At 36.5% G+C, this 24,745-nt stretch overlaps 3 protein-coding genes across 3 annotated transcripts in view; 1 reads left to right on the plus strand and 2 right to left on the minus strand.

The window, feature by feature from the left end:
* The first annotated feature begins 1,605 nt into the window (after positions 1-1,605).
* LOC126055630 (uncharacterized) lies at positions 1,606-5,985 on the plus strand. Its single transcript, XM_049845696.2, has 4 exons — positions 1,606-3,501; positions 3,625-3,717; positions 3,947-4,097; positions 4,454-5,985. Exons 1-4 carry the CDS (start codon positions 2,668-2,670, stop codon positions 4,609-4,611), a joined length of 1,236 nt encoding a protein of 411 aa, XP_049701653.2. The 5' UTR covers positions 1,606-2,667; the 3' UTR covers positions 4,612-5,985.
* Positions 5,986-12,785: 6,800 nt separating this feature from the next.
* LOC110377089 (NF-X1-type zinc finger protein NFXL1) lies at positions 12,786-15,742 on the minus strand. The gene has a single exon (XM_021335788.3). It carries the CDS (start codon positions 15,550-15,552, stop codon positions 13,081-13,083), a length of 2,472 nt encoding a protein of 823 aa, XP_021191463.3. The 5' UTR covers positions 15,553-15,742; the 3' UTR covers positions 12,786-13,080.
* Positions 15,743-17,068: 1,326 nt separating this feature from the next.
* Positions 17,069-24,745, minus strand: part of Blo (bloated) — a 78,497-nt gene continuing 70,820 nt past the window's right edge. The window contains exons 8-11 of the mRNA XM_021335806.3: positions 20,109-20,258; positions 19,322-19,869; positions 18,660-18,763; positions 17,069-18,497 (exon numbers count right to left, since the gene is read on the minus strand). Coding sequence (XP_021191481.3) covers positions 17,929-18,497; positions 18,660-18,763; positions 19,322-19,869; positions 20,109-20,258 — 1,371 coding nt within the window. The 3' untranslated portion in view covers positions 17,069-17,928. The remainder of the gene's footprint in view (positions 18,498-18,659; positions 18,764-19,321; positions 19,870-20,108; positions 20,259-24,745) is intronic.

Below are 24,745 nucleotides of genomic sequence, written 5' to 3' on the forward strand. Positions count from 1 at the left end.
CTTTCCTGTTCCCAGGTAAGTTTGTCTTTACCACTCATACTGAGAGTCACGGGGTTTCAACGGGGACTTCAACGGAGATTGCAGTAACGCCAGTAACTTCTTCAGCGAGTACCGTCCAGAAGGCGTGTACAGATGTATGTACTCATTAGCAGTCCAAGCGTGGAATGTCACATGTACCCCGCATAGACGACATCATTGAACTCACTAAGAATACGAAACAGGCTTCCAAAATTTCAACATTAACCACATTGGTCGCAGAAATTCTTCTAAGAACAACGTCCCGACAAGCCACTAGAATGTTCACCATAATAACCATTTTCTCCCATATGTAGAATTTACATAGTGACAAAAGGCAAGTATTGCGACTTCTTTAGTAGTAAAAGGCGCAGGGGGCTGGTACGCCTACAAAGTAACATCTGAATCTAGGAAAAGATTCACCATTTGTGGAGAGATGCAAGAAGAAATGGCTTCTCAAATAGTGTTCCACGGCATTTTTATTACGTATAAAGAGGATCTTTCTATTTTATCTCAAATCACCAACGTTGCCAATTAGTTCACAACAGAAGGGATGGGGAACTTGCTCCTGGCAGCCCTGAAAGTGCTCTACAGAAACTAAAATACATTTACCTATTGTGAAATATTATGCTAATAGATGTCTTGCGCCAATCAAAGTGGTCTTTTATCAGGAGTACACAATCAAGTGGTTACTGTGCTCTGCTTTAGCAACCAGAGGACACATCTATTTGATTCAACGTTTTTTGATCAGATTGAAAAGAAAAGAATAGTGAGCAATACAGAAAAGACATTGGCACAAATTGTTAATATACTAACGAGCACTTTGGAGGAGTTACATGACAAATTAAAAAGTGACAATGGGAAAAAGGAAATGAGAACCACCAAGTGAAGAGAAATATCTTCTCTTTCCTTAGGCAACCCAGGGTCAGAGGTTGAAATAAGGTTGGAGGGACGTTTTTGGGTAAAAATTTATATGTTTCTTATTGATTTTCAAGGTCATACTTATATGTTCAAAATGTGAGTTGTGATTAATTTTAATCAAATCATGCAAAGCAAGATCTACCTCCTCAGGAATGTCCCTGACTTCTCTTGATATTCTGTTTATTACAATTAATCTAGAATTTAAAATAATTTCAATGTGCACCAGAACCGTTTCAATGTGTACCTCGTCATAAGTACACTATGTACATGATACAAATATGATAAAAAAGAATGAAAAAGCCGCATTTAGTATTCATTACAGGGGAAGCTACTATTCAATTCCTAATGACACCGTCAGAATCAAATGGGGCGACATATTGAAAAGAAATGAGCTAGTGTGTAAATGACCAAGAAAACTGGTATCGGACAATGGGACCCTATCAAGATATGTTCTCTGCATACGCTCTAAGGGTAAACGAATTAATTCTTGGGCACAACAACATGCCTGTCACCAAAATGGACGGGGTTCATAATTAACCAAATCTTTTAGGCTATAATCATGCAAAGCGATTTAGAACACGCTGTCCTTCGGCTGCCGTATCTAAGACGCACTGTTGCTCTTGTGTAAGAATCCTTATATCTTTGATTATCATACTAACTTCTTTTCTTTTCAGATATTACTGAACAACTATGCATAGGAGTGCTGCAGATAGATCGTTCATTCAGCAAGATGACTGCGTGTGGCCTGTTTTGTCTGGATGCTAGGCTACCGATGCATTTAATGCAATTGCTCACAAGTTATGCTATAGTACTCCTACAATTTGCTATTCTGTAAAGTACACTCGTTACATGGGTATTTGGTGGATCAAGATGTGGGTTGATGTCACAAAAGGCAAAATAGGTTGGCGCGTATTGTTCCTTTGAATTAAGTCTGAATTGTAAAAATACTATGATAATAATTGTGCCTGTTACGCGTAACTTTTTTTGAATTCATCTGTTATGTTAAAGTGTTATTGTGCTGAATTAATGTCTAATAATTAATGGTCTAATAGCCAAGAGCCTCGACCAATACCTCATAAGGCTCTCGATAGGCGGCTGGATCAAGGGACTGGATTTTGGCAGCCTCTTTGATACGGTCATATTGTTTCTGTCTCCGGAATCTAAGACCCTGTTCACCATATCGGTGTCCACCTTTATTTAATATTTTTAAATGTTTTTTTAACTAATATTTAAGATATATAAGATCGAGAGGTGTGGAGACAAAATAGGGAGGCCTTTGCCCAGCAGTGGGACAATATAGGCTACGAAATATAGATGTTTATGAAAATAAATAAATGAGAATGAGAATATTAAATAAATTGCATTTTTACAAGTATTTCGATCCAAATCATTGTGGGATTCTGCAACCAAATACTTTCTAGGGCAACATTTTAACGCAGCCTGACGTTTAGACAACTATTATAATACTCATTTAAACAAAGTTTTCAGCAACAGTGTTGTTGCTCAGCAACAGTGTTGTTGCTGAGCAACAATGTTGATCAACTGTCAACATTTTACGAGCCTTTACAAACCTGTTATTTTTGGAATTCAACATTCATTAATAAAAAAGTTTATCAAGTTCCGACTTACACGATAAACGAACAAACAACTGATGACGATGTCAAACTATCATTTAAATGTTAAAATAATTACTTAAACACTGTTCGATCGACTTTACGAACGCCATTCAGAATGATCATGACAACTTCAAAGGACATGTATACCTATTTAAAAAATAAATTGAAGTTTAAAAGAATAGAAACTATAATTGTTCCAACATGTAAATCTGATTTATTACAAAATAACAAAATAGAGGATGATCTACAATCGATGCTGAGGCCTTTGAATTTCATGCAAAATATTTTACTTTACGCCAAGTATTCCATTCGTAACAATCATATCTATTGCAATACTTATTTCTACAACTGTTTTAGTTTGTTTAGCTGGTTTATTTATAGATGTTTCAGCTTGATTCATTTAATCAGTGTTATTAAAAGTGCTGCTAGCGGAAAGAAAGGATGGGGCGAGCACTCCACGCGGTACTTTATTTTTGCCAGTGTTGTGGACTATGTAATTTTCGTAATCGGAGATTTGACTCGTGCATTCTTGAATATCACCCAAAGTCAGCATAATGTCTCTTTAATCCTCAAAATCCAGCACGTGCTCGAAGCCTTACAAATTGATAAATTCAAACTTAAATATTATGTGATCTTCAACTGGTCTTTCATTATATTTATCAATAGTTGTTTTATAGTTTTCTTCTGCTTTTTCGTTTATACTTTTGATGATGTCAGTGTTTTCGATATATTTGCGGGGTATATTTCTATCAACCATGACACAAATATTATGTTCACGATATTCTTTTTGAAACTGATGACTAAAATGCTTCGTGTGTGGATAAAAAAAGTAGAAAATTCGAGAAACCTTGATAATTTAGCAAGAAACGAGGACTGGGATATATTGTTTGATGTATTTGCGAATATTCAAGAAGCTTACACGATCTTAGACAAGAGTTGTCGACTAATGGTTAGTTCAGATGAGAGCTTAATTTTGAATAAAAAAATATGTAAAACTATATTTTCACGACATAAAAATCTAATAAAATAATTTGAAATTTAATGGAAAATAAGTATTTTTCTTTTTTTGCAGATAACTTATTATACATTGTTTGTATCGTACCTCAGTTTGCGTAACGTCTCCATGGTCCTGTGTATAAGATCATTTTTAGATCTACAATCACGAGTAAGCATGATTGGAGATATAAATCTCAACACACGTAAAAACATAATTATTTTGATGGAACTCATTACAAACATAAAAATTTCAAAGGCTTGATGGAATTGAAAAACATGTGATTTTATTATATTCCGCGAGAACCTACACTTAAAAAAATATTCAATTGGCTGGAATATACGATAGAAAGTAAATTACGAAGTTGTTATTGTTAAAAAGGAAATAATTATTATTTCAGTTCATCTTCCTGCCGGTGGCGACACAGATGTGGAATATGAAAAACATCGCCATGGTAATTTTGTTAGCTATAGAGTGCGAGAATTTCTATGCTGCGTTAAGAGATGTTGAGAGCACCTGCGTGATGTTCATACAGGCAAGACACCGTCATGGTAAGTATTCCGTTAATAAGATAAACAAAATGTTGAAAAACTTTTGTGATTGCAAACGTATTTTTCCTAGAAATACTTTTAGGTTATGAAAAACTTTTTCATCGACCACAATCTTTATTCTATGAAGTATGTAAAGATGAGTTATTAGTAATCAGTTGATGATGGTGATGATAATCAGTTACCTACTATATAGTTAAACACAGTTCTTCTTTGGATGTCAAAATCATGACAATAAACCACAGACTATGGGTTCAATCATACACCGATGACATAAAAGAACTCAACAAGAACAATAAATAAGAAAGAGATTTTTAAAATAGTTTTTTAATTGATCTGGACCATTTTGAATTTTACAGATCCAAATGTTTGCAAGAACGTGCTAAGAGTACAGCGTGCTATGTTTCATAAGATGAGCGCTTGCGGCTTCTTCGACGTAGACGCCCAGTTGCCACTGCAGTTATGCAGTTTTCTCACGTCCTACACTATTGTCTTGTTACAATTTGCGTATCTTTGATAAGACAATTTTAATGTGTTTTTTTATATGAATAAATTATTTAAAAATGTAATGTTTTTTTTTACAACAGAAGCGATGGGAAAGACGTCGTATCTGGAAATACTGTTACTTATGAGATGACCGTAAGATGGAGGAGCATGAAGAAGGAAATATGATTGACCAACCCCGTGTTAGGGCAGGATAGATGATGAAACGAAACTAAAGCCGGGTCGAAGGAGCTGCGGGATAGTTTGAAAGGGCTCCAGAAGCAACATGATGGATTTAAGTCAGTTAGTCTGCTAGTGCCCGTCACGCTGCCTCACGCACCCACAGCAGGCGATGATTTCCCACTAAAAAAAAAAATTAAGAACTTTGTCAATTTTCTTTAATAAAAGACGCGTAATAATGAATACATATTGGAATAATTTATGAATGTGTACAATAAAATTGTGTGCGCATGAATAGGTGAGACACACGAGTAAAAGTAACATGATACATTAAAGTTAACGCATCATATCTGATAACACATCAAAACATTAGACTAATCAGGTGATAAACCTCCAATAACCAAATATAATGAGCCAAATACATATACCAAAATGGTATAGCTACATCAATAAAGGTAATATTTGAAAACTGCCGTTTAGTCCACAAACTAATTAAAAATCGCCCTGACGTCAGCATGCATAATATTTTTAAAATATTCCAAAAGAAAAGAAATCAAACGATCATCCTGAATCCAGTACATCACGATAGTCGTCTCGATAATGAAGTTTTAAGAATCATTTATCCTTTTAACTTTGCCTTTTTTCTATTGCTGTCTTCAAAGTATAGCATACAAGATAATCGTATCATGCCCATTGGGATGCTGCGAAAGTGTCTCTCTCTCTTTAACGTTTTTTACGCCGGTGCCCTGAGTCTCTGCTTCATTTATTTCTATATCGTCACCAATGATTTCTCCAAAAGTTCGATAATCATGTCAATTATCCATGTTTCAGGAACCGTTACTTTTAGTATGGGATTGACATTGATTATTGTAGGAAATATAGTTTTCGAAAACTATAACATCCAGCTTATTAAGATGATCCAATTTATTAATAGAGGCATTGATTTTAGTAGAAGTGTCAAGAGCTTTATTTTTTACAACTGGATCTATGTTATATTTGTCTTTACTATCGATTTGTTTACGTACATTTTTTTTATGGTCACCCTTTATATGGATGACTTAGGTATTGTAACTTTATGGGCCAGATTAATGTTCATCTCATATGATATAAATCGCGTATATGCCATTCGTATTATAACATTATTAAGAAAATATCTCGATGAATGGAACAAAAATGTGTCGCAAGTTAATAATGAAGATGGAACACGTTTCATGAAGTTATTAGAGGTTTACGAAAATATTCTGAAAAGTTTCAAATTATACAAGACGATTTTTCAAGAGTTGGTAAGGATTTTTAAAGAACTCAATGTCTATTTATTGTAGGATAGCATCAGGCTTTAAGGTCTTTAATTTGAGCTCAAGTATATTTAGCATTCGGTATATAAATGACCTACGTATAACCAAGTCCAAAATACGCTTTTTACAGACATTGTTCATCATTTTTCAAGCATTTACTCGTAACTTGGGTCTTTTGGAGACACACATACAACTACATAAAAATGCGCCACCGTCACATTCCCAGGTAAGATTCAACGTCTTACACGAACAATATAACGACAAACAGTTTAACGACCGAAACATTTTCAGATGTCAAAACGCAGATTTGACCAACGGGCAGCAAGTATATGGCTGGTTATGGTTTTGTTATTGTTAAAGTTAAATAGTGGTGTAATCAAATTTTATAGAAATGATAGAAACTACCCTTTGAAACCTCTTATGCCTTATCAGATTTGTAATTAAACTAGGATCTTTTTTTAAAATTCAGGTAGCTTCAGTATACAAAACGATGGGTATCGGATTGGTTACGGCTGTATGGATACTAAAGGACATACTGCTGGTAATTTACCACAGCGTGCAGTGCGAGATGTTCTATAAGGCCATTGAAGAAGCAGAAACGACTTGCATTCGGCTTGTGAAGAAGGACTGTTCAGGTAGGTATGCTAATACGACTACCACTCTGTAGTCAGATGCAGCTGACTGTTCATAGGGTGCATGATCTAAAGCCTGTTCATGGGGTCGATATGAAAATAGGTGTGTGTCAGATTTACGGGTGTAATTTCTAGATTTGCCAAAATGGATGACAGTTATTTGGTACCTACCTACCTACCTTCACGTACCTCCTTGGTCCAAAATTATCACCTTCCCTAACATTTCTTCATCTTTTCAGATGATCAAATTCGCCTATACAAGCAAGTGTTACAGATGAACCGCTCATTCAGTAAGATGAGTGCATGTGGCCTTTTCTTCATTGATGCTGCATTGCCGTTAAATCTGATAATCCAGCTCACCAGCTATGTGATTATTCTGCTGCAATTTGCATTACTATAAATAAATATAAACATTTTTTTGTTTGTTTGTACCCTTAGGGCTCCGAAACCACCTACTGGATCAATCAATTAAAATCTTTCATAGTTGTGAAACTTGTCTATTCCCCGAGTAACATACGCTATGTTTTCTCCAGCAGTAGTTCCCACGGGTCGCGGGCAAAACCGCGAGAAAACTGCTGGTGGCAAATAAAATGTGCTCCTTAAATAAACATTAAGAGTTTTGAAGCTCCATAAACTACTGCTTTTACTATCTATTATCGGCAAGAAGGTAGCTCTAACACGTCCTGCCTGGGTATTACAAACAACAGACACTACATGTTATGAACGGACTAGCCGAATAACAAAATGTATTTGCTCGCAATATCTTTCTATACTTAATCAAACTCAAAGACTAGAACCATCATAGAACCATAGGTAACAGGAACAACATACTTTACCAACGTTCTAACAGTAATATAATACATAGAATACATTTAATAAAATACTTCTAAAAACTTATATGTAGCTTGAATTAATAAATCATACAAGACAAGATAAGTGAATATTTTATTATATAAAACCACAATTAAAATGAACATGAATAAATAGGACATTACAATGGTAGTTATTTTTACCTTGCTAAAATCAATGACTAAATTATATTTAGGGACCATTACAAAATTAAGTGCATTTACACAAAATGATATAAATAAACAAAAAAGATATTTTGACACAATAACTCCGCCCCTAAGACGACCCACTGACCCAATTTTGAAAGAACTTTTTTTAATGTAATAAATCAATTGGAATCCTAAGTCAATCACCCACTTATAATAATTGGTAAAACCTACCTAACAACACCGATTCTTACTAGCAATGACTAACCAACGAACCAAAATAAAACAATAAATTATGATATATTATAGTTATGAACAAAGAACCTTTCTATTATATTTTGAGCAATGACATTCACGACCTGTAGGTATAACATATAACCTATCTAAATGCACATTTTTTGAATAAATTAAAAACTCTGCCATCAAAATTATCCTTGCTCGAATGGAAAGCACAAACCAACACTGACCAAAAAGATGGGTTTTTTCAACTCCTATAACAACTAATTGCCAGTAGGTTCAAACAAAATTGTTTGTTTCGATTATAGATCCACTGGGCATCCATTAATCACTTTTATTCCAGCTTAGATCTTAAAATGTATATTTTGCATTAAATCATTGGTATATATTGTCTAAGGACTTCGTTGTTTTGGTATTGTATTTACCTAGCAATGAAAAACATTACTATGTAGACTAGGTATAATATGTATAACTACTTTTTTTTTAAAAACCTTAAGAGACAATGACAATATACTTCACGAACATAGCTTTCATACTTAAGCATCACAAAGCTAAGAATCTTGATGAAATCAAACTAACCAAAATAAATAACAGAACAAAGCACGAACAACCTTACAACAACCCAACCTTCAAATAAAAAAAATATCGACACAAAAACAATATTATTTTAGCGACAAACGATATGAATTCCTGGCAGAAACGCCATTGAATAACTAACACAACCACTATGTAGTGTTCGCCCTACCTGTGCGAGCCGATATCCTAATTATCGGATGGTAATTTACCATCCGATAATTAGGATATCGGCTCGCTTGCCCACATAACGTCTTACTCCCGTGCCACACTCTCCCGGTTCCCGCCAACTGGCCAATGGCCATAGAGTATAGTGAGTACTCTCCGCGTCTATGCGACAACGAGACGACAGACAGATATCGGTGATAATACAGTACACTACACACTATTTATTATTTTCAACTCAAGAAAGTTTTATAAAATTGACAACTAATATATCAAACAGTTGTTTTACCTGGATTTTTATAATTTCAACTCGTTATTTCACTACTTTTGCAAAAAAATGCCTTTTTACATTGGAGAAATATCAATGCCTTTTATTTCAATTTTTTTTTTGTTTTTGGAACATTACATTGGTTGTCTTTTGTCAAAAAGAAGAAAATAAAATGGTTGACCAAAGAGTTTGAATAGCATTAAAACTATTCTTAAAAACCACAAGCAGGTTTGTTTAACGAGGAAATTACAAGAAATAGTTTTAACATGAAAATCAACTAAGATTAATCTTTAAACGCGAAGCGATCATTAAACGCGGCAAAATCGCATCCTGTCAAACTATAACATGTCTTGTCATAATGACGTTCGAAAAAAGAATCTTCCAAGCATAGATGCACGGCTGAATGGCGAGGTGTCTATGGTCGCTCGTCTCTGCTGCCCTCTTTGTAACTACTGGCAGCTAACACTATTTTATATTTTTAATATAGCTTGTTCAGAAACAATAAGTTTATACAGGGTGTTTGGCGCATGGACCGACACAATTTTTTGGGGGATTCGTGAGGCCATGTACTAGTTTTCACTCATAGACCCAATGTCCTATATGTCACTGTATTCGAGATACGATTTTTTTTGTTTGTTTTTAAAAATTACCGGAACTATCACCTTTAAAACGCTATAACTTTTCAGTCTGTTGTCGAATTTACACCAAATCACTTTCATTGCGTTCTCTGATGTATTATTATTCCAAATAAAACATAAATTCATAGCACTAGATGGAAAAAAATACTTGTTGAGCTTCCAAAGTCTTAAAATGAAAAACGTATGAAAATGTCAAATTCAAAATTAATTATAAAAAAGTATAAGCTTTTATGAACTTCATTTAATAAAAAAATGCCTACTTAATACCCTTTCCAACGATATGCCACATGGGTGTGAAATCATTAATAATGTCGTCACAAACCTAAAGGTACACATTAACCAGTGCCAGGGTAATGAAAACACAAAATGTTTTAAAATGTTTTAATTAAATTTAAGTTATAAATTATGTTCAAAATGACTGCCTCTGTTGCGAATGCATGCACGGCATCTTTTCTAATTTCTACAGTCGTCGTCCTCAGTCGCATTTCTGCTTTCATAATTTCAAAGGCGCAATTTATTCTTTCGATTAAAATTTCTCTTGTGGGTACTTCAGTCGCATACACAATTTCTTTGCACGGCCCCAGACATAAAAATCCAAGGGCGTCAGGTCTGGTGAACGTGCAGGCCAAGGAATTGGGCCGCCTCTTCCGATCCATGAATTTGGAAAACAGTTGTCCAAATGTTCTCGCACGTCTCGCTGGTAATGTGCTGGACAGCCATCATTTTGGAAAATAATTGGTTCTCCATCTAATACTGGTAATACCAATTCAGGTAAATCTTCGAGTAAAAATTCAAATAATTTTCTCCGGTCAGGCGCTCTGGTAAGAAATGTGGACCGATCAGGTGTCTTCCAATAACCCCGCCCAAACGTTTACACTAAACTTAGTTTGAAAGGAACTTTGTCTTTTCTTGCGGGGATTTTGTCTTTTGCGCCCAATGGTGAAGGTTGTGGAGATTCACAATTCCCTCGTGATTAAAATTGGATTCATCAGTCCACAAAATTCTTTTAAAAATTTGTATCATCTACGTCCGTATGCATCATAAATCGGCAAAATCGAGCCGTCTCCTGTGATCATCATCTATGAGACCTAGAACAATCCATTAAAGACTGGTAAAAATTCACTTTTGAATGGCAAAACTAACATAAATTTAAAAGATAAAATTAGAAAAATAAAAGTTACTAGGTATTTATTTGAAAACGAACCAGTAAAGCTACAAGGATATTTGTAAACGTTTAAAATAAGTGTATGGTTAAAACCATTTTAAAATACAAGTTTTTTGGGTGCAAAATTTCAGCACAATAAGGTCGAAGATAACTGGTTCAAAATTTAGTTTTACGATTTCGCCTGATAAAATAAATAAAGTACTTAACGTACCTTGAACAGAAGTGTAGTGATACGCATGCTTTCCATTTTCCCGAAGAACTGACCAAACTTTCCAAACCGACAAGTGAAGTCTTTCAGCTACAACTCGAATACTTGTCGTTGGATCCTCATCAAAAGCTTGCAAAATGCTTTCATCAATTACAACATTATGTTGCCTCACATTAACGCGAGGCTCTTGGAAATTTATGTTTCCAGTCTCCCTCAGACGTCGATAGGTTGTAGCAAACGTCTCGTGGTGTGGTATACGCCGGTTAGGATAACGCTGCTGGTAAATTCTACGCGCTTCACGAGCGTTACAATTAGCGCTGCCATATGCCAACAACATGTCAGCATACTCTTCGTTGCTGAAGTTAGGCATTGTAACAAGCACGGTGAATACACCAACAGTTTAACAGAAAAGTTCAACAAACAAAACTTAACAAAAACAAACTTTAACAAAAAACAACGAAATAGGAAAACGTGAAATACACGGACACTTCCGATAGCAGAGATAGTCAAATCTCGACTAAACAAGGATCACATAACAAACTCCAACCCAATGATAGACAAAGACAAGAGATATTTTTCATGCGTAAGAAAGAGACAGGCAGTTTACCTGCCAATTACCTGCTTACCATTGTTCTATCAAACGGGTTCGTTGTTAGAGACGTTAGAGTGCGTGTTCGTTCCTGCTCTGATTTTGACGACATTATTAATGATTTCACACCCATGTGGCATATCGTTGGAAAGGGTATTAAGTAGGCAATTTTTTTATTAAACGAAGTTCATAAAAGCTTTTACTTTTTATAATTAATTTTGAATTTGACATTTTTCATACGTTTTTCATTTTAAGAGTTTGGAAGCTCAACAAGTATTTTTTCCATCTAGTGCTATGAATTTATGTTTTATTTGGAATAATAATACATCAGAGAACGCAATGAAAGTGATTTGGTGTAAATTCGACAACAGACTGAAAAGTTATAGCGTTTTAAAGGTGATAGTTCCGGTAATTTTTAAAAACAAACAAAAAAAATCGTATCTCGAATACAGTGACATATAGGACATTGGGTCTATGAGTGAAAACTAGTACATGGCCTCACGAATCCCCCAAAAATTTTTGTCGGTCCATGCGCCAAACACCCTGTATATGTCACCGTAAGATTACAAACATCGTTAGATTACAATCTATCTCGAGAGATTGTAAACTGTCGAATTATTGTGAACCGTAACATCTGATTGCAATTTAACGTATTATTTTTCGCTATATTATAGTCTATCGATGAGAAATTGTCAACTGTCCGAAAGCTCTCCCTGATTGGTCAGTCTTTTTGTAAGATCGACCAATCACGACCAGCCGTTCTGTTCCCATGGAGTTCCCGTATACTTTTATATAACTAATTCTAAACATATAAGTTATTTTCAACAGGAAATCAATTTATAATCACAAAAAAAAAACACAGTTGTTTACACAATCGACAACAAACGAAATAAACAAACAAAAAATGGAGAATGCCGGAGCGGCGGGGGCACATTACGTTCTACCAATCAGCGCGCAAGATGCATTCCGTTCTACGCCAGTTGACAATTTGACCGCTTTGATAGATTATAATATAGCGAAAAATAATACGTTAAATTGCAATCAGATGTTACGGTTCACGATAATTCGACAGTTTACAATCTCTCGAGATAGATTGTAATCTAACGATGTTTGTAATTTTACGGTGACATATATAAGTTATAAATTCAAGACAAACTGGCAATGAATGGTGTTCATAAATAGAGTAAGCATGAGTTATTAAGAGAGGCCCTTGGCCAATTATGGGACTATTTAGACCTCAATTACAAAATAAGAACCCAAATATATCTATGTCTAAAAAAACATCTTATCTGTCTTTAAAAACAAAACAATTTATTTTATCATTTACTTGACAAAGTCAGTGCAAATAAAATATATAACACACAGGTGTTCTACATACTAAAATAAATATGAAGTAGATTTTATAATTTCCACACTAAAACTCCGTTTTTTCGTGCTTACTAACAATAGAATTGGTATTGAATGTTTTCATATACAATTATTTATCATTTATAAATGTGATCTAGCATGCCTAGCTTCTTACATAAGTTACAGCTAATGGAATAATTGACATTTCTATTTATACATAAAAAATATAATATACTGAGGCTAGCATCATAAATAGGAATGATGATATGGGTACCCAATATCTCTTCAGGAAACTCCTATCATCTTTATCAACAACCATCTTCTTCTCCTTATATTTTTTCTTCTTGCCACTAAGTTTCCACTCATATTCTGCTAACTCTTTACGATTCTTCTCTTCCTCTAATTCTTTTAATCTCTGTTTTTCTTTTTCTTGCTCTATTTTAGCAGCTATCTTCTTAGCTTCACAGGTTTGATCGCACAGTATCTTAGTTTCTCCGCTTCTGACTGCGTTGCAAGGGGCTTCCTTTTTTATATTACCACATGGGCAATGGACTTTGGTTTTCTTAGTGCACACCTGGTTGCCACAAGGTCCTGAATGGCAAGAATTACGGCAACGGTGACCACATTCTAAGTTCTTAGGACATTGTTGCTTGCATGACAGCTTCTCCTCAGTAGCTTCAGATAATTCTCGGCAACGGAGGTATATCTCTGTTACTCCACAGTGGCAAGCTAAACGCTCAAGTATCTCACATGGACGGCATGGGCCTGGATGACATGCCCGGATAGAACACTTATGGGCACACTTCTCAGGACGAGGAACAGAGCACTCTCTATTGCATGGTCTGCAACTAGAAGGCACATTGGCATACTCAGGAACAGGGCTATATAAATGACAAAGTAAAGTACACTTGTGGTTTCCACAGGCCAGTGGTTTTCCACACTCTCTTCCACATGGCCGCCGTATTGCTGAATGGCAAGGCTGGTTATCGGTTTCATGTTCTCCAAAACAAACCATAGGTACAGGAGTATCACATGGTGGACAATCTAAGGTCATAATCTTCGTCTTTGGAGGTTGTACTTCCCATGGAGTTGCAGGTTTTTCCACTTGTTTGAACAACACTGCAACATATTCATGACACACTGACTTACACTGATGACCACATTTTGCATACTGCTTTTGACAAATTGCTTTACATGGTGGACAGTCACCAAAGTGGCAAGAATGTTTATTTTCTGCACTATGACCACACTTGTATTTAATTTTGCATGGTAAGTGACATTTTGGAGGTTTTGTTTGGCGTTCCCGTCCACATGGGACTCTTACATAGGTTTCTTTGCATCTGCAAGTTACTTTAGATTCCAGGGGGCATGGGTAACATGGGCCACGGTGACAGATATTGGTGCACTTGTGCCTACCGCACTGCAGTCCTTTATCACAAGTTTTCTCACATGGAGGGCAGTTCCCATTACAGCACTTTCTTCCACACCCATGTTTACCACATGATCTTATGCCTCTGCACTTGGTGTCACATTTATAATCTTTGCTACATGGTAATGACCTTGTGTGGGTTGCACAGTGGCACTCTTTAGATACCAGGACTTGGCAAGGTGGACAGTTGCCATTGTGACACTTTTCTGGGCAGCTGTGCTCACATCCATCATGATTTTTCCCACAAGTACCTAAGCATGTCTCCATAACATCAGGGCATTGAACAAATCTCTTGTTGGCCCCGCACGGACATGATAACATTCCTGAGTTAGGACACATTCCACAGTCACCTGAATGACAAACTCTCTCACATTTATGATATCCACAAGAAAATAATTTATTACAAGGTTTCTTGCACTGCCAGAATGGATCATTACATGGTCTTTTAGCTTTCTCATTGCCACACTGGCAAGGCTGTATGCTTGTGTAGCTGCAGTCATCACAATCACCTGCATGACACACATTTTCACATTTATGAGTTTTACACAAAAGGGTTTTCTTACACAGCTGACCACAGGACCATTTTTCAGCACTACACCTCACTCTCTTGTGTTCCTTTTGACAAAAACATGTTCCATTCACAGTTTGTGGGCACGGCGGACATGGACCAGGGTGACATAACAGCAAACATCTATGTTTACAATTATCACCAGTAGACAGCCTTTTTTCACAGACCTCTCCGCAAGTATGAGGTATAAGCCAAGGGTGGTTTTGCGGATTATCAGTTTTACCGCAGAAACAACGGTACTTCCGTGGAATTTCTTCTTTGGAATACGAATTCCGGCACTTAGGGCAGCACCATTCAATTTTCTGTTGTTTTATTACAGCAATAGGGCCGTGAGATTCTTCACTACGTAAGCTAATGCTGTCATTTGACCACTTTTGTATACAAGATAGATGGAAATAGGAGAAGCAATGGTCACAAGTCCAGATCGCGTGAGTTTTTTTAATGGAACCTATGCATATGAGACAAGTCACTGCGCGGCCGCTGATGGCTTCTTCGAGAAGGTTCTTGGTCCTGTTCAGCATGTGAGTGTCGCCGCCTCCACGCCAGTAGCTCTGGAACACGCCTTCTAGAACGCTGGACTCGCAAGGCTCCTCATCCTCCGAAGACGAGAGTTCCTTCATTTGGTTTAAGTGTTTCTGAACATTTTGCTGCAATTTTGCAGCGGCGTCTTTGTATCTTCGAGCCATTTTTGATGTTACTCTTAGTTATGAGAAGTAGAAGTATTAGATAATCATTGAGTAGGAAATTACATGAAATAAACTAATCAAATAATTGACAGACGTATGAAGCATGAAAATTGAAACGTCGAAGAACCCGGCGGTGAGTGCGTACTGCGTTTTCCAATCAGCGCCAAGGCCAACCCGAGACGTCCAAATCGACATGACGTTGACGACTAACTTGCCATTATAAAAAATCAAACATGCTAATTTAAAATTATAATTATCACACTATTTAGATTACAATTTGAATTCATCAAAATAAAATAAAAACTAACTTAAAATAAAACCTTGTTGAAATAACAAATTATTATTAGTTAATAAATATTTTGCATTTGAATCCTTTTGTAGCTCTATCTATCGTTGAATTATTTAACCAGAATTGTGCCTATATAACTTGCGCTACTCGATAACAGATGGCGAATATGATGCGTTTAAGATTTTTATTTAGTAGTGTGGTAGTTGACATTTTGACTGCCTCGTTGGTTTAGGGTTCGATTCCCAGATCGTGCCGAAATCGCTGAGGTGGGTTGGGTTAACACAGCCCCAACTTTCCATTTAAGAAACTTCCACAGCCCTTAGCCTGGAAGTTGGTAATTGATTCTCCCGTGCATCGGAGAGCACGTTAATTACCTACGGTCCTGCGCCCGATCTTTCTCCGGTCGTGTCGGATTTTCTGTCTACAGTCCCATCGGGCTATAAGAGTGAAGTAATAGTGAGTGCATTGTGTCTGCGCAAATATCTATTTATTTATTAGGTACACCAACAGCGATACATACACAGAAGTTATAAAAGATGTAGACTATATAGTCTACTATACTATACTATACTATATAGTCTACCTATGCCTATTACAGGGATGCAATATAATATAATATACCTAAATAGGTATGAAATACTCAAGCACTATTAGGTATGTCCTGCGCAGCTGGCTTCTCTCCTTACATGAGAACAACCGCCGCGCCGTGGTCAAAATCGGCCCTGGACGCCATAAACGTTAAGCGATAACTCGGGTGTCGGTTTTTTGGACACATCAAAGGGTTTTAGTGCGTAGCTTAGCGCGCTAAGTGATGTTGACTACATTAATGCCATCTCATTGCACGCATGCAAGGACGAGTGTAGATACTTTGTTTAAGGGGTAACTGAATTTTACGAGCACGATAATGGAATGGTCAAATGAGAAAGCTTTAGTTTTTAGAATTATTTTGTGTGTCTAACCTCTTTAATGTGTGTTAACGCGTTACTTCATGAGGGATTAACTCTTTGCGGCATTGTAACCTAAGTGTACACTACACTTAAACCGACACCCGAGTTATCACTTAACGTTTAATGCTATTAATAATGCCATTTGTACGAAACACGTACATATGTATCTACTTGTCATCATTGTTACAATTCAATGTTTTTTGATAACTTTTTACTAGTGTGTTGATTGAAACACTGACACATAATAAAACGTGGTTTGGGTAGCAAAATAACACACCAATTAATTATAATTAGATGTTTATTTATAAATTTTTCAAGTACAATCGAGCTACATTACATTTTAACACTTTAAGTATTACAAACGACGTTATGTTCGCAGGCTTATTGATTTCAAAGTAACGTCTTTACTCTGTAACTTTAGAAGTACTTAGTTTAGAAGCATTAAAATTAGGAAAGATACCTAAATTACAAGAGAATAAAATTAAAATTATTATGCACAGATATTTTCAATATCTCATTAGTAATAAAAGCATTTTATGTAATGACTACAAAATAATAAAATGGTAACATTATTGAATAAGTAAATGTGGTCAATGGCACTAAGAAAGTAACCACTAGGAAGGGACTGTGTTATTTTTATTTAATAGACAAGTATAATTTTTTAATACCTTAGCACCGCTTAGGAAATCTTGACTCAAATATGAGATTGTTTGAAATATTCTTTAAGTAGGTAACTACTTAATAATAAACTAAAAGTGTATATTTCATTGATAAGCAATTTCAGGAGAATACTGAAAGAGCGACCAATTTTAGTTTTATTATTGGAGAACCATTTCAAAGTGGTAATACCATACAAAGAATTAGATATTGACCATCTTTGCCTGCATAATGTATTTCAAATATAGTGTCGAGGCGAGTATGGCACTCATTGCATTGTCAGTTAAACAATAATTAGAAAATAATTAAACGGCACAAACAAGGGACACTGAACAAAGAAATAAGCTCAGTTTTAAAAGTGGGACCCCGCAACTTAAGAATTACAAAATATTGCTGTTAACAGTCATTCAGTAAACATTAGATTTTTTCAAATACTCGTAATTTATGTAAATAAGTAGTTAATGGACATCCATGGCTGCACTGTTAGCGTACTCTTGTATTAATTTCAGGTTTTTTATTTTTACTGGACAGTTTAAACCAGCCCGCTTTTTTATTATTGTCTTTAGGCATCGATATTGACCGAGAGACCCTTTCTCGGTCGCTCTCTCGGCTAATCAACTCGCTCGATTGACTTTTCTTCCCATCCCTAGTGACTGACTTTCGTGGCGTAGTGCTGCTACTCTCCCTTTCTTTGTTTCGTTTGTCAGACTTCTTGTATAGTGTTGTGCTAGAGCTGGTCAGCCGACTATTTTGTGGTCTGCGAGTCAGCGTAGTTTGGCTGTACGATTTATTTTTTTGTAAAGTGGCTGGCTTGTCTTCTGTTAGCGTTCTCGTTGAGGATGCCTTCTTGACGATTTCTTTGGGTTTGGCCTTCCTCGGTCGTTGTGCGTAGTGTACGTCGTGTTGGTCGTTGTAATGTTTGGGGGTCCAAGGCGCGAATATTGAGAAGCTCTTCGTGGTGCTCCGTACTTGAAGATTTGAGGAGTTTACTGAAGAGACGTCATCTCGGGAACGGTTGCGTGTGATGCGGCCGGGGTCCGGAATGTCGCCAACTGGAATTAAATTTGAAAATTTTTCGTATATTGTGCCTATTTTTCATCATAATTTTGAAGTTTTGAATGAAGACTGCAAGAAAAACACGTAAGCTACAGTGTCAGGTACCATGACGAAGTTTTTATACTCTTCTTATTGTAATAATAATTATGTGAGTATACCTGTAGTAGCATGTAGATAGACGACGCTGCGCTGTGACTGGTGGCTGGAGTCTCCCTCGGTGCTGCTCTCTCCGGAGTTCGTGACGGGGGTTCTACGGCGATGTCTGCGGAATACAAGACAGTCCTTAATAATGAACCCAAAGATTTTAGACTGCGTTCAGCTACGGGATAAAATAACAATGTGTTATGACCTCGTTGGCGCAAAGGTCACCATGCCGGACTGCCGAACTGATGGTTCCGGGTTCGATTCCCGGTATGGTTAACATTTGTGTGATGAGCATACTTGTTGGCTGTGGCTTTTATGTTATAATATGTATTTATAAAGTGTATATGTAGTTTATCAGTTGTGTTAGCACCCATAACACAGGCTAATAAATAGCTTACCATGTTGCTAACCGATCGTGTGTGAAGGTGTCCCGATATTTATAATTTAATCTATGGTGCATCATTGTATAACGATTATGGTGAATAAATAAATGTAAGAACATTGGAAGAGCTGAAAAAATACTATTCCAGAAGAAATTAAAAATACAAATAAACAGTGGTTTAAGCAATCGACTAACAATCCCAAAATTATGTGTAATAACAAAATCTCTTAAATATACGAAACAATGAAATGTGATACATTACTTCATAAATTCAAAAACAATGAAATTACTCACTTCATTTCCCTGCTAAGCTCCTGCTTGCTTCCTCTCAGTTCAGATGAGCTGCCCCGTTCATCGTGTCTCCTCCTCACGTCACCCTTAGATCCCTTCAACGTCTTCGAGTTGCTTTGACTCCTGGACCTCTCATACGGACTGATAGGCGGTTTCGAATTCACTTTCCTATCAAACTGACTCTCTGTCTCCGAATTACTCTGAATTTCTGATATATTCTGAAGGTTCCTTTTGTATTGTTTTGAGTTTGGCGATTCGCTTTTGTCTTCTCTGTGGAGATTTGATAAGGAGTAGCTCTTGTTCGTCAGTTCGCTGTGGTCTACTTCGTCAAGTCCTGTGCTGGAGTTTGAGATGGTTTTCCTCAAGGTGCCGTGTTTCGTGTGTGTGTAGCGTTTGGTTTCGTTGACCGGCTTCACGTTGGCATCAGAGTCTGGGTCGGTGTCGCCGAAGAAGCGGAGGTTCTTTGCTGGTGAAGTTAAGGGCTTGGCGGGTTTGGGATACGTCTTGCGGGGAGCTTCGTCTTCTGTTGTTATTATGCTCTCTTTTTCCACCTGGAAACGGAAAAAATACTACAGGGTCACAGAGGACACGAATCTAAGTATGAATAGATTAAAACCAAACGCTTTTAGATGATAGATAAATCTTGGTGCCAATGTATGTGTAGTACAAATGTGTTCACTAAAAAAGTCGCTAGATGCATTCTTTTAGTCCGTCCTTTTGGAAATGAATGGAAGAGGCCTATATCTAGCAATGGTGGTGATGATGATGAAAGAAAGCATTAACATTATACCTTAGTACTCTTCCCTTTCTTCCTGGTGAGCCTGTCGAGGGATTTGAACCAGTTCCCTGATGCGGGGGGTGTTGGCGCGATCTGCCTGCGCGGGGGGGAGGGCGTCGGGCTCGGGGTGGCTAGCCTGCGTCTCTCGCGGTATCGTTCAGCCTGAAAATATTTGAATTACTGAGATGCTTGTATTGTGTCGTATGAATTTAAGTTTATGTTTTCGGTGAACCTGGATGTTAAGTCTTTTGAGTAAAGCGCAAATTCGTCAATTGAGTGGAAAATACCTATTAAATTCTGGATTCATTAGGCAAGCGTTACACTTGACTTCAAGTGAATGTATTGATGGTCTCATCATGTAACAAAAACGCCTATGTGTGCTGTTCACACATAAGTTTTTGCACTGTTAGATCATCATATTAAACATACCCGCTATGCGTTAGCAAGTCAAGTTCAATGACATTGCTCGTCCACGTAAATGATTCTTCTAGAGTACTTGAGAAAGATACACAAAAGTTAAAGATTTTTTGCGTCCGTAATTAGGAATAAGATAAAGAATTATATGATCTGAACTAATAATATAAAGAGGATTTTTTATGTGTTTGGACAGTACCGGCTCCGAAGTGAATGGACTTATTTGAAAAATTCTTTCACTGGTGGGAAGCTACACTGTCGCATTGGTACAGGCTATATTTTTGGGTAGTAGTAGAAGCAGTGTCCACGGGACGCGGGGAACAGCAGCCGGAACCTATATAAAAATTATTTATTGCCTAGCATTTAAAAATCCGTTTTCACTCTTTGTGTACGAAATCAATAATAAATAAACTCTCCTAGAGCGTGTCGGGCCACGCTCAGTGTAGGGTTCCGTAGTTTATCGATTGTAGCTCATACCCGTCCCGTAGTCGAATACGGAACCCTAAAGACGATGACAGCAATCAAGTAAGTGCTAATAAAAGCTGAACTTTTTACTAGAACATCTTAGACGTCTGATTTATATTTATTTATCTAATTTCATGAGTCTAATATTACAAAGAAAAAAGTGAATTATGGTTGATAGTTACTGACGGACTGCGGTGAAGAGCAAAAAATCGTGGCGATTGAAACTCGAAGCACGCTGAAGTTGGGGCACTGTTTGTGATATTTATTATAAGTAGGTATTTCGTGACTATGCGCTCATCTGCCTAGTGATTTTATCATGTACTAGCGTTTTCACCCGCGTCCAGTAGCAATTATTTCCCGCAACGGGATGAAATATAGCCTATATAATTTGAGAATAGTGTAACTTTCCAACAGTAAAAGAATTCTCAAAATCGGCCCAGTAGTTTCGAAGCCTTTGGGGTACCAGCAAACAAAAAAAAATGTTGGTAGGTAAGTATTTCAATTAAAAGTTAAGTCATATAAAAATCAATAGAAAGTGATCAATTCGTAATAGGCTCGATAAACAAATAAACTTCTACTAAAATTAATGATTCAATTGGTCAAGTAACTCTTACTATTGTATAAACATTGTTTTTTTAGCCGAATTTTATTATTTTGGTATTTACGGGTCTGCTCAAATGGAGTAGGTATTATCATTTTGCACTTTTAAATCTGAATCTATTCGCAAGTAGGTAAGGTCAAAGCACTCATTGTCTTTGGTCATTGATACGATAGTGCTTGTCTATGTCAACATCCTTGCAAGTTCAATGACCCTCACAACGCAGAGATATGATAAGATAGTAAACTGTATGGTGAGGTCTAAAAATACCTACTTAGGTAAATCAGTAATTCTCGAAACACGAACAAAGTCAAAAATGTTGGCTTACATAAAAAAAAACTTTACTTCCCCTAAAGAAATAATACCTATTAATAGGTAATTGTATTGTGTTGTGTATACTCACGGGATAAATATACAGCCGTGGTTGCCAAGTGGGTAAATCACCAACCTCTCAAGTATGAGTGTACCTATGGATTCGACTCTATGTCAGGCAAGTACAAATGCAACTTTTATAAGGTTGTACCTATGTCCTTAGCACTTTCTAAGTATATCTTTGACACCAATGCCTAAAAGTATGAAGGAAAAATGTAAAAGGAAGAAATATGTCTGAAACTATCAAAGGTCTTGAGGGAGCCTGGTGATTAACGCTCAATCCTTCTCTATGTGAGAGGAGGCCTGTGTTCAGTAGGACGACAAAAGGCTGATGATAAAGGAATAAGTCATTTTAATTTTTACACTTATTGAAGCAGCATCTGGAATATATATCGTCAGTTGTGCGGCTGACCTTACAGCCACCATATGGTCTATGACCTCAACTGGCTTATTTTGGTATAACGAAGGTTTCGAAGTAAATAAACATAATAAAGCCCTGCGATTTCACCTACAGCTCTCTTGAAAGAACGATGCCACTCGGAAGTTGGCCATTATTATGGGTAAAAAATTGCTTGCTTTAAAACCACTAAAAACTTTGATGAAAAATAAATTCTTTATTGACATAAGAGAACAGTTACAAAACAATAATTTCTCAATATCCACACTCGGTAGTATAAACTGTGTTAATCGACTTCATGATTTTCTAAAGAAATGATTTTTCTTACCATCGAGCCACTATCGGCCGACTGTTTAGTCTGCCGTGTGCCTCTTACCTATTTATCTCAAAGGCGCCGTGTCAAAAAATGGCAACCAGCTACACCTTTTTCTGAACACGTTAGAAATTAACGTGAAGGCAGAAACAACATCTTACAAGTTCCAATTTAGAAAACAAACCACATGTAATTGAACATAATGGTCGTGACACGTCTTGCTCTGTTTCAAACCCTGCTCTGATTAACATACGGTGTCATCATTTTTGGCAACATAGCTGACTGGAAGGTACTTCAAGACGCGGTTGATATTTAGGGAAACAACTAGAAGAATATACTACATTATATACTTGATATTTTATGTGTTTGTAGAAGGGAAAACGTACGTTGTGAGTTAGTAACGGTGTGTTTTTTTCTACGGGTGCTAGATGCTGGTAAACTGCGGGAAATAGATGGTTAGATTAATAAATAAGTCACCTAACCTTTTTGAAACGATAAACTTAATAAGTATTAAACTTGGGTTTTTTCGACGAAACTATTTACGGGACCAAAATTCGCCATTCTTCTGCCAAACTATTTAAATTGACGATTGCTAGGTTAATAGATAATAAGGATGTATGATTTTGAACAGAACCAAGTTATGTTATTTTTTAAAAACAGCCTTTTACAACAGCTGTCTGTTTTAAAACGGGATCCAAAACAAACTCACTACTAAATAATGATTGTTTAGCACGAAGGTTCTAATTGTCGAGATGTGGTTTGCGGTCGAGACAGGCTGTAAACCTTTTTTTACCTCGATAGGATACTTAAATATAGGCACAGGAATAGGCTATTTTCTAAAAAATTAAGCAAAATTAAAAATTTTGAAAAACCCCCGACGGTAAAAATCTTATTGAAAAATAATAAAATAACTCAAAACCCCCGACTTAACCCAATTATATAGGAATATCCGTCGGGGGCTGCCATTAAACCAGCTAAAGGATTCCTAGTGTCGTGAATACAATTATTGAAGAATTGTAGATGTTTAACGATGACATAAAATACCTACACTCAATTAATTATTGAATTTTCATATAGAAAAGGCAGCCCCCGACGGTTATTCCTATATAATTGGGTTAAGTCGGGGGTTTTGAGTTATTTTATTATTTTTCAATAAGATTTTTACCGTCGGGGGTTTTTCAAAATTTTTAATTTTGCTTAATTTTATTTCAGACTTTTTAGAGAGCATATACGAATTATAGTCTATATAATATGTTATTGCAATATTATTTTGCACTGATATTGTAGCGTAATTTTTATTATTTGGGAACATGCATTAAGCACGTACACATTGCTGATGAAAACAGAATTGTAATCAGACGTTTTGATTATATTGCAACATTGTTTGGCACTAATATTGTGGCGCTCCCTAGTGAGTTATAGCCATGACACCTATCTAAGAACATGAACTCATCGAACACAAAACCGTTATTGAAAACCGCATCAAAATCGGATCATTAGTTTAGAAGGTAGGTGGGAACATTACTTTGCTGTTTTGCTCTAATATTGTGGCGCCCTCTAGTGAGTTACAGTCATGATACCTGTCTAAGAACATGAACTCATTCAACACAAATACGTTATTGAAAACCGCATCAAAATCAGATCACTAGTTTAGAAGATAGGAGGGAACATTACTTTGCTGTTTTTCCCTAATATTGTGGCGCCCTCTAGTGTGTTACAGTCATGACACCTGTCTAAGAACATGAACTCATCCAACACAAATACGTTATTGACAACCGCATCAACATCAGATCATTAGTTTAGAAGATAGGAGGGAACATTACTTTGCTGTTTTGCCCTAATATTGTGGCGCCCCCTAGTGAGTTACAGTCATGACACCGGTCTAAGAACATGAACTCATCGAACACAAATACGTTATTGAAAACCGCATCAAAATCAGATCATTAGTTTAGAAGATAGGAGGGAACATTACTTTGCACAAACGCACACACAAACGCACACACAAACGCACATCTCTCACCCTAAACGCATATACCTGCTCCGTTCCGTCGTGGGTAAAAAATAATAATTAGTCCGTCTTGTATATTGTC

The sequence above is a fragment of the Helicoverpa armigera genome, chromosome 25 (assembly GCF_030705265.1).
Source record: "Helicoverpa armigera isolate CAAS_96S chromosome 25, ASM3070526v1, whole genome shotgun sequence".
Classification (NCBI taxonomy): Eukaryota; Metazoa; Arthropoda; class Insecta; order Lepidoptera; family Noctuidae; genus Helicoverpa; species Helicoverpa armigera.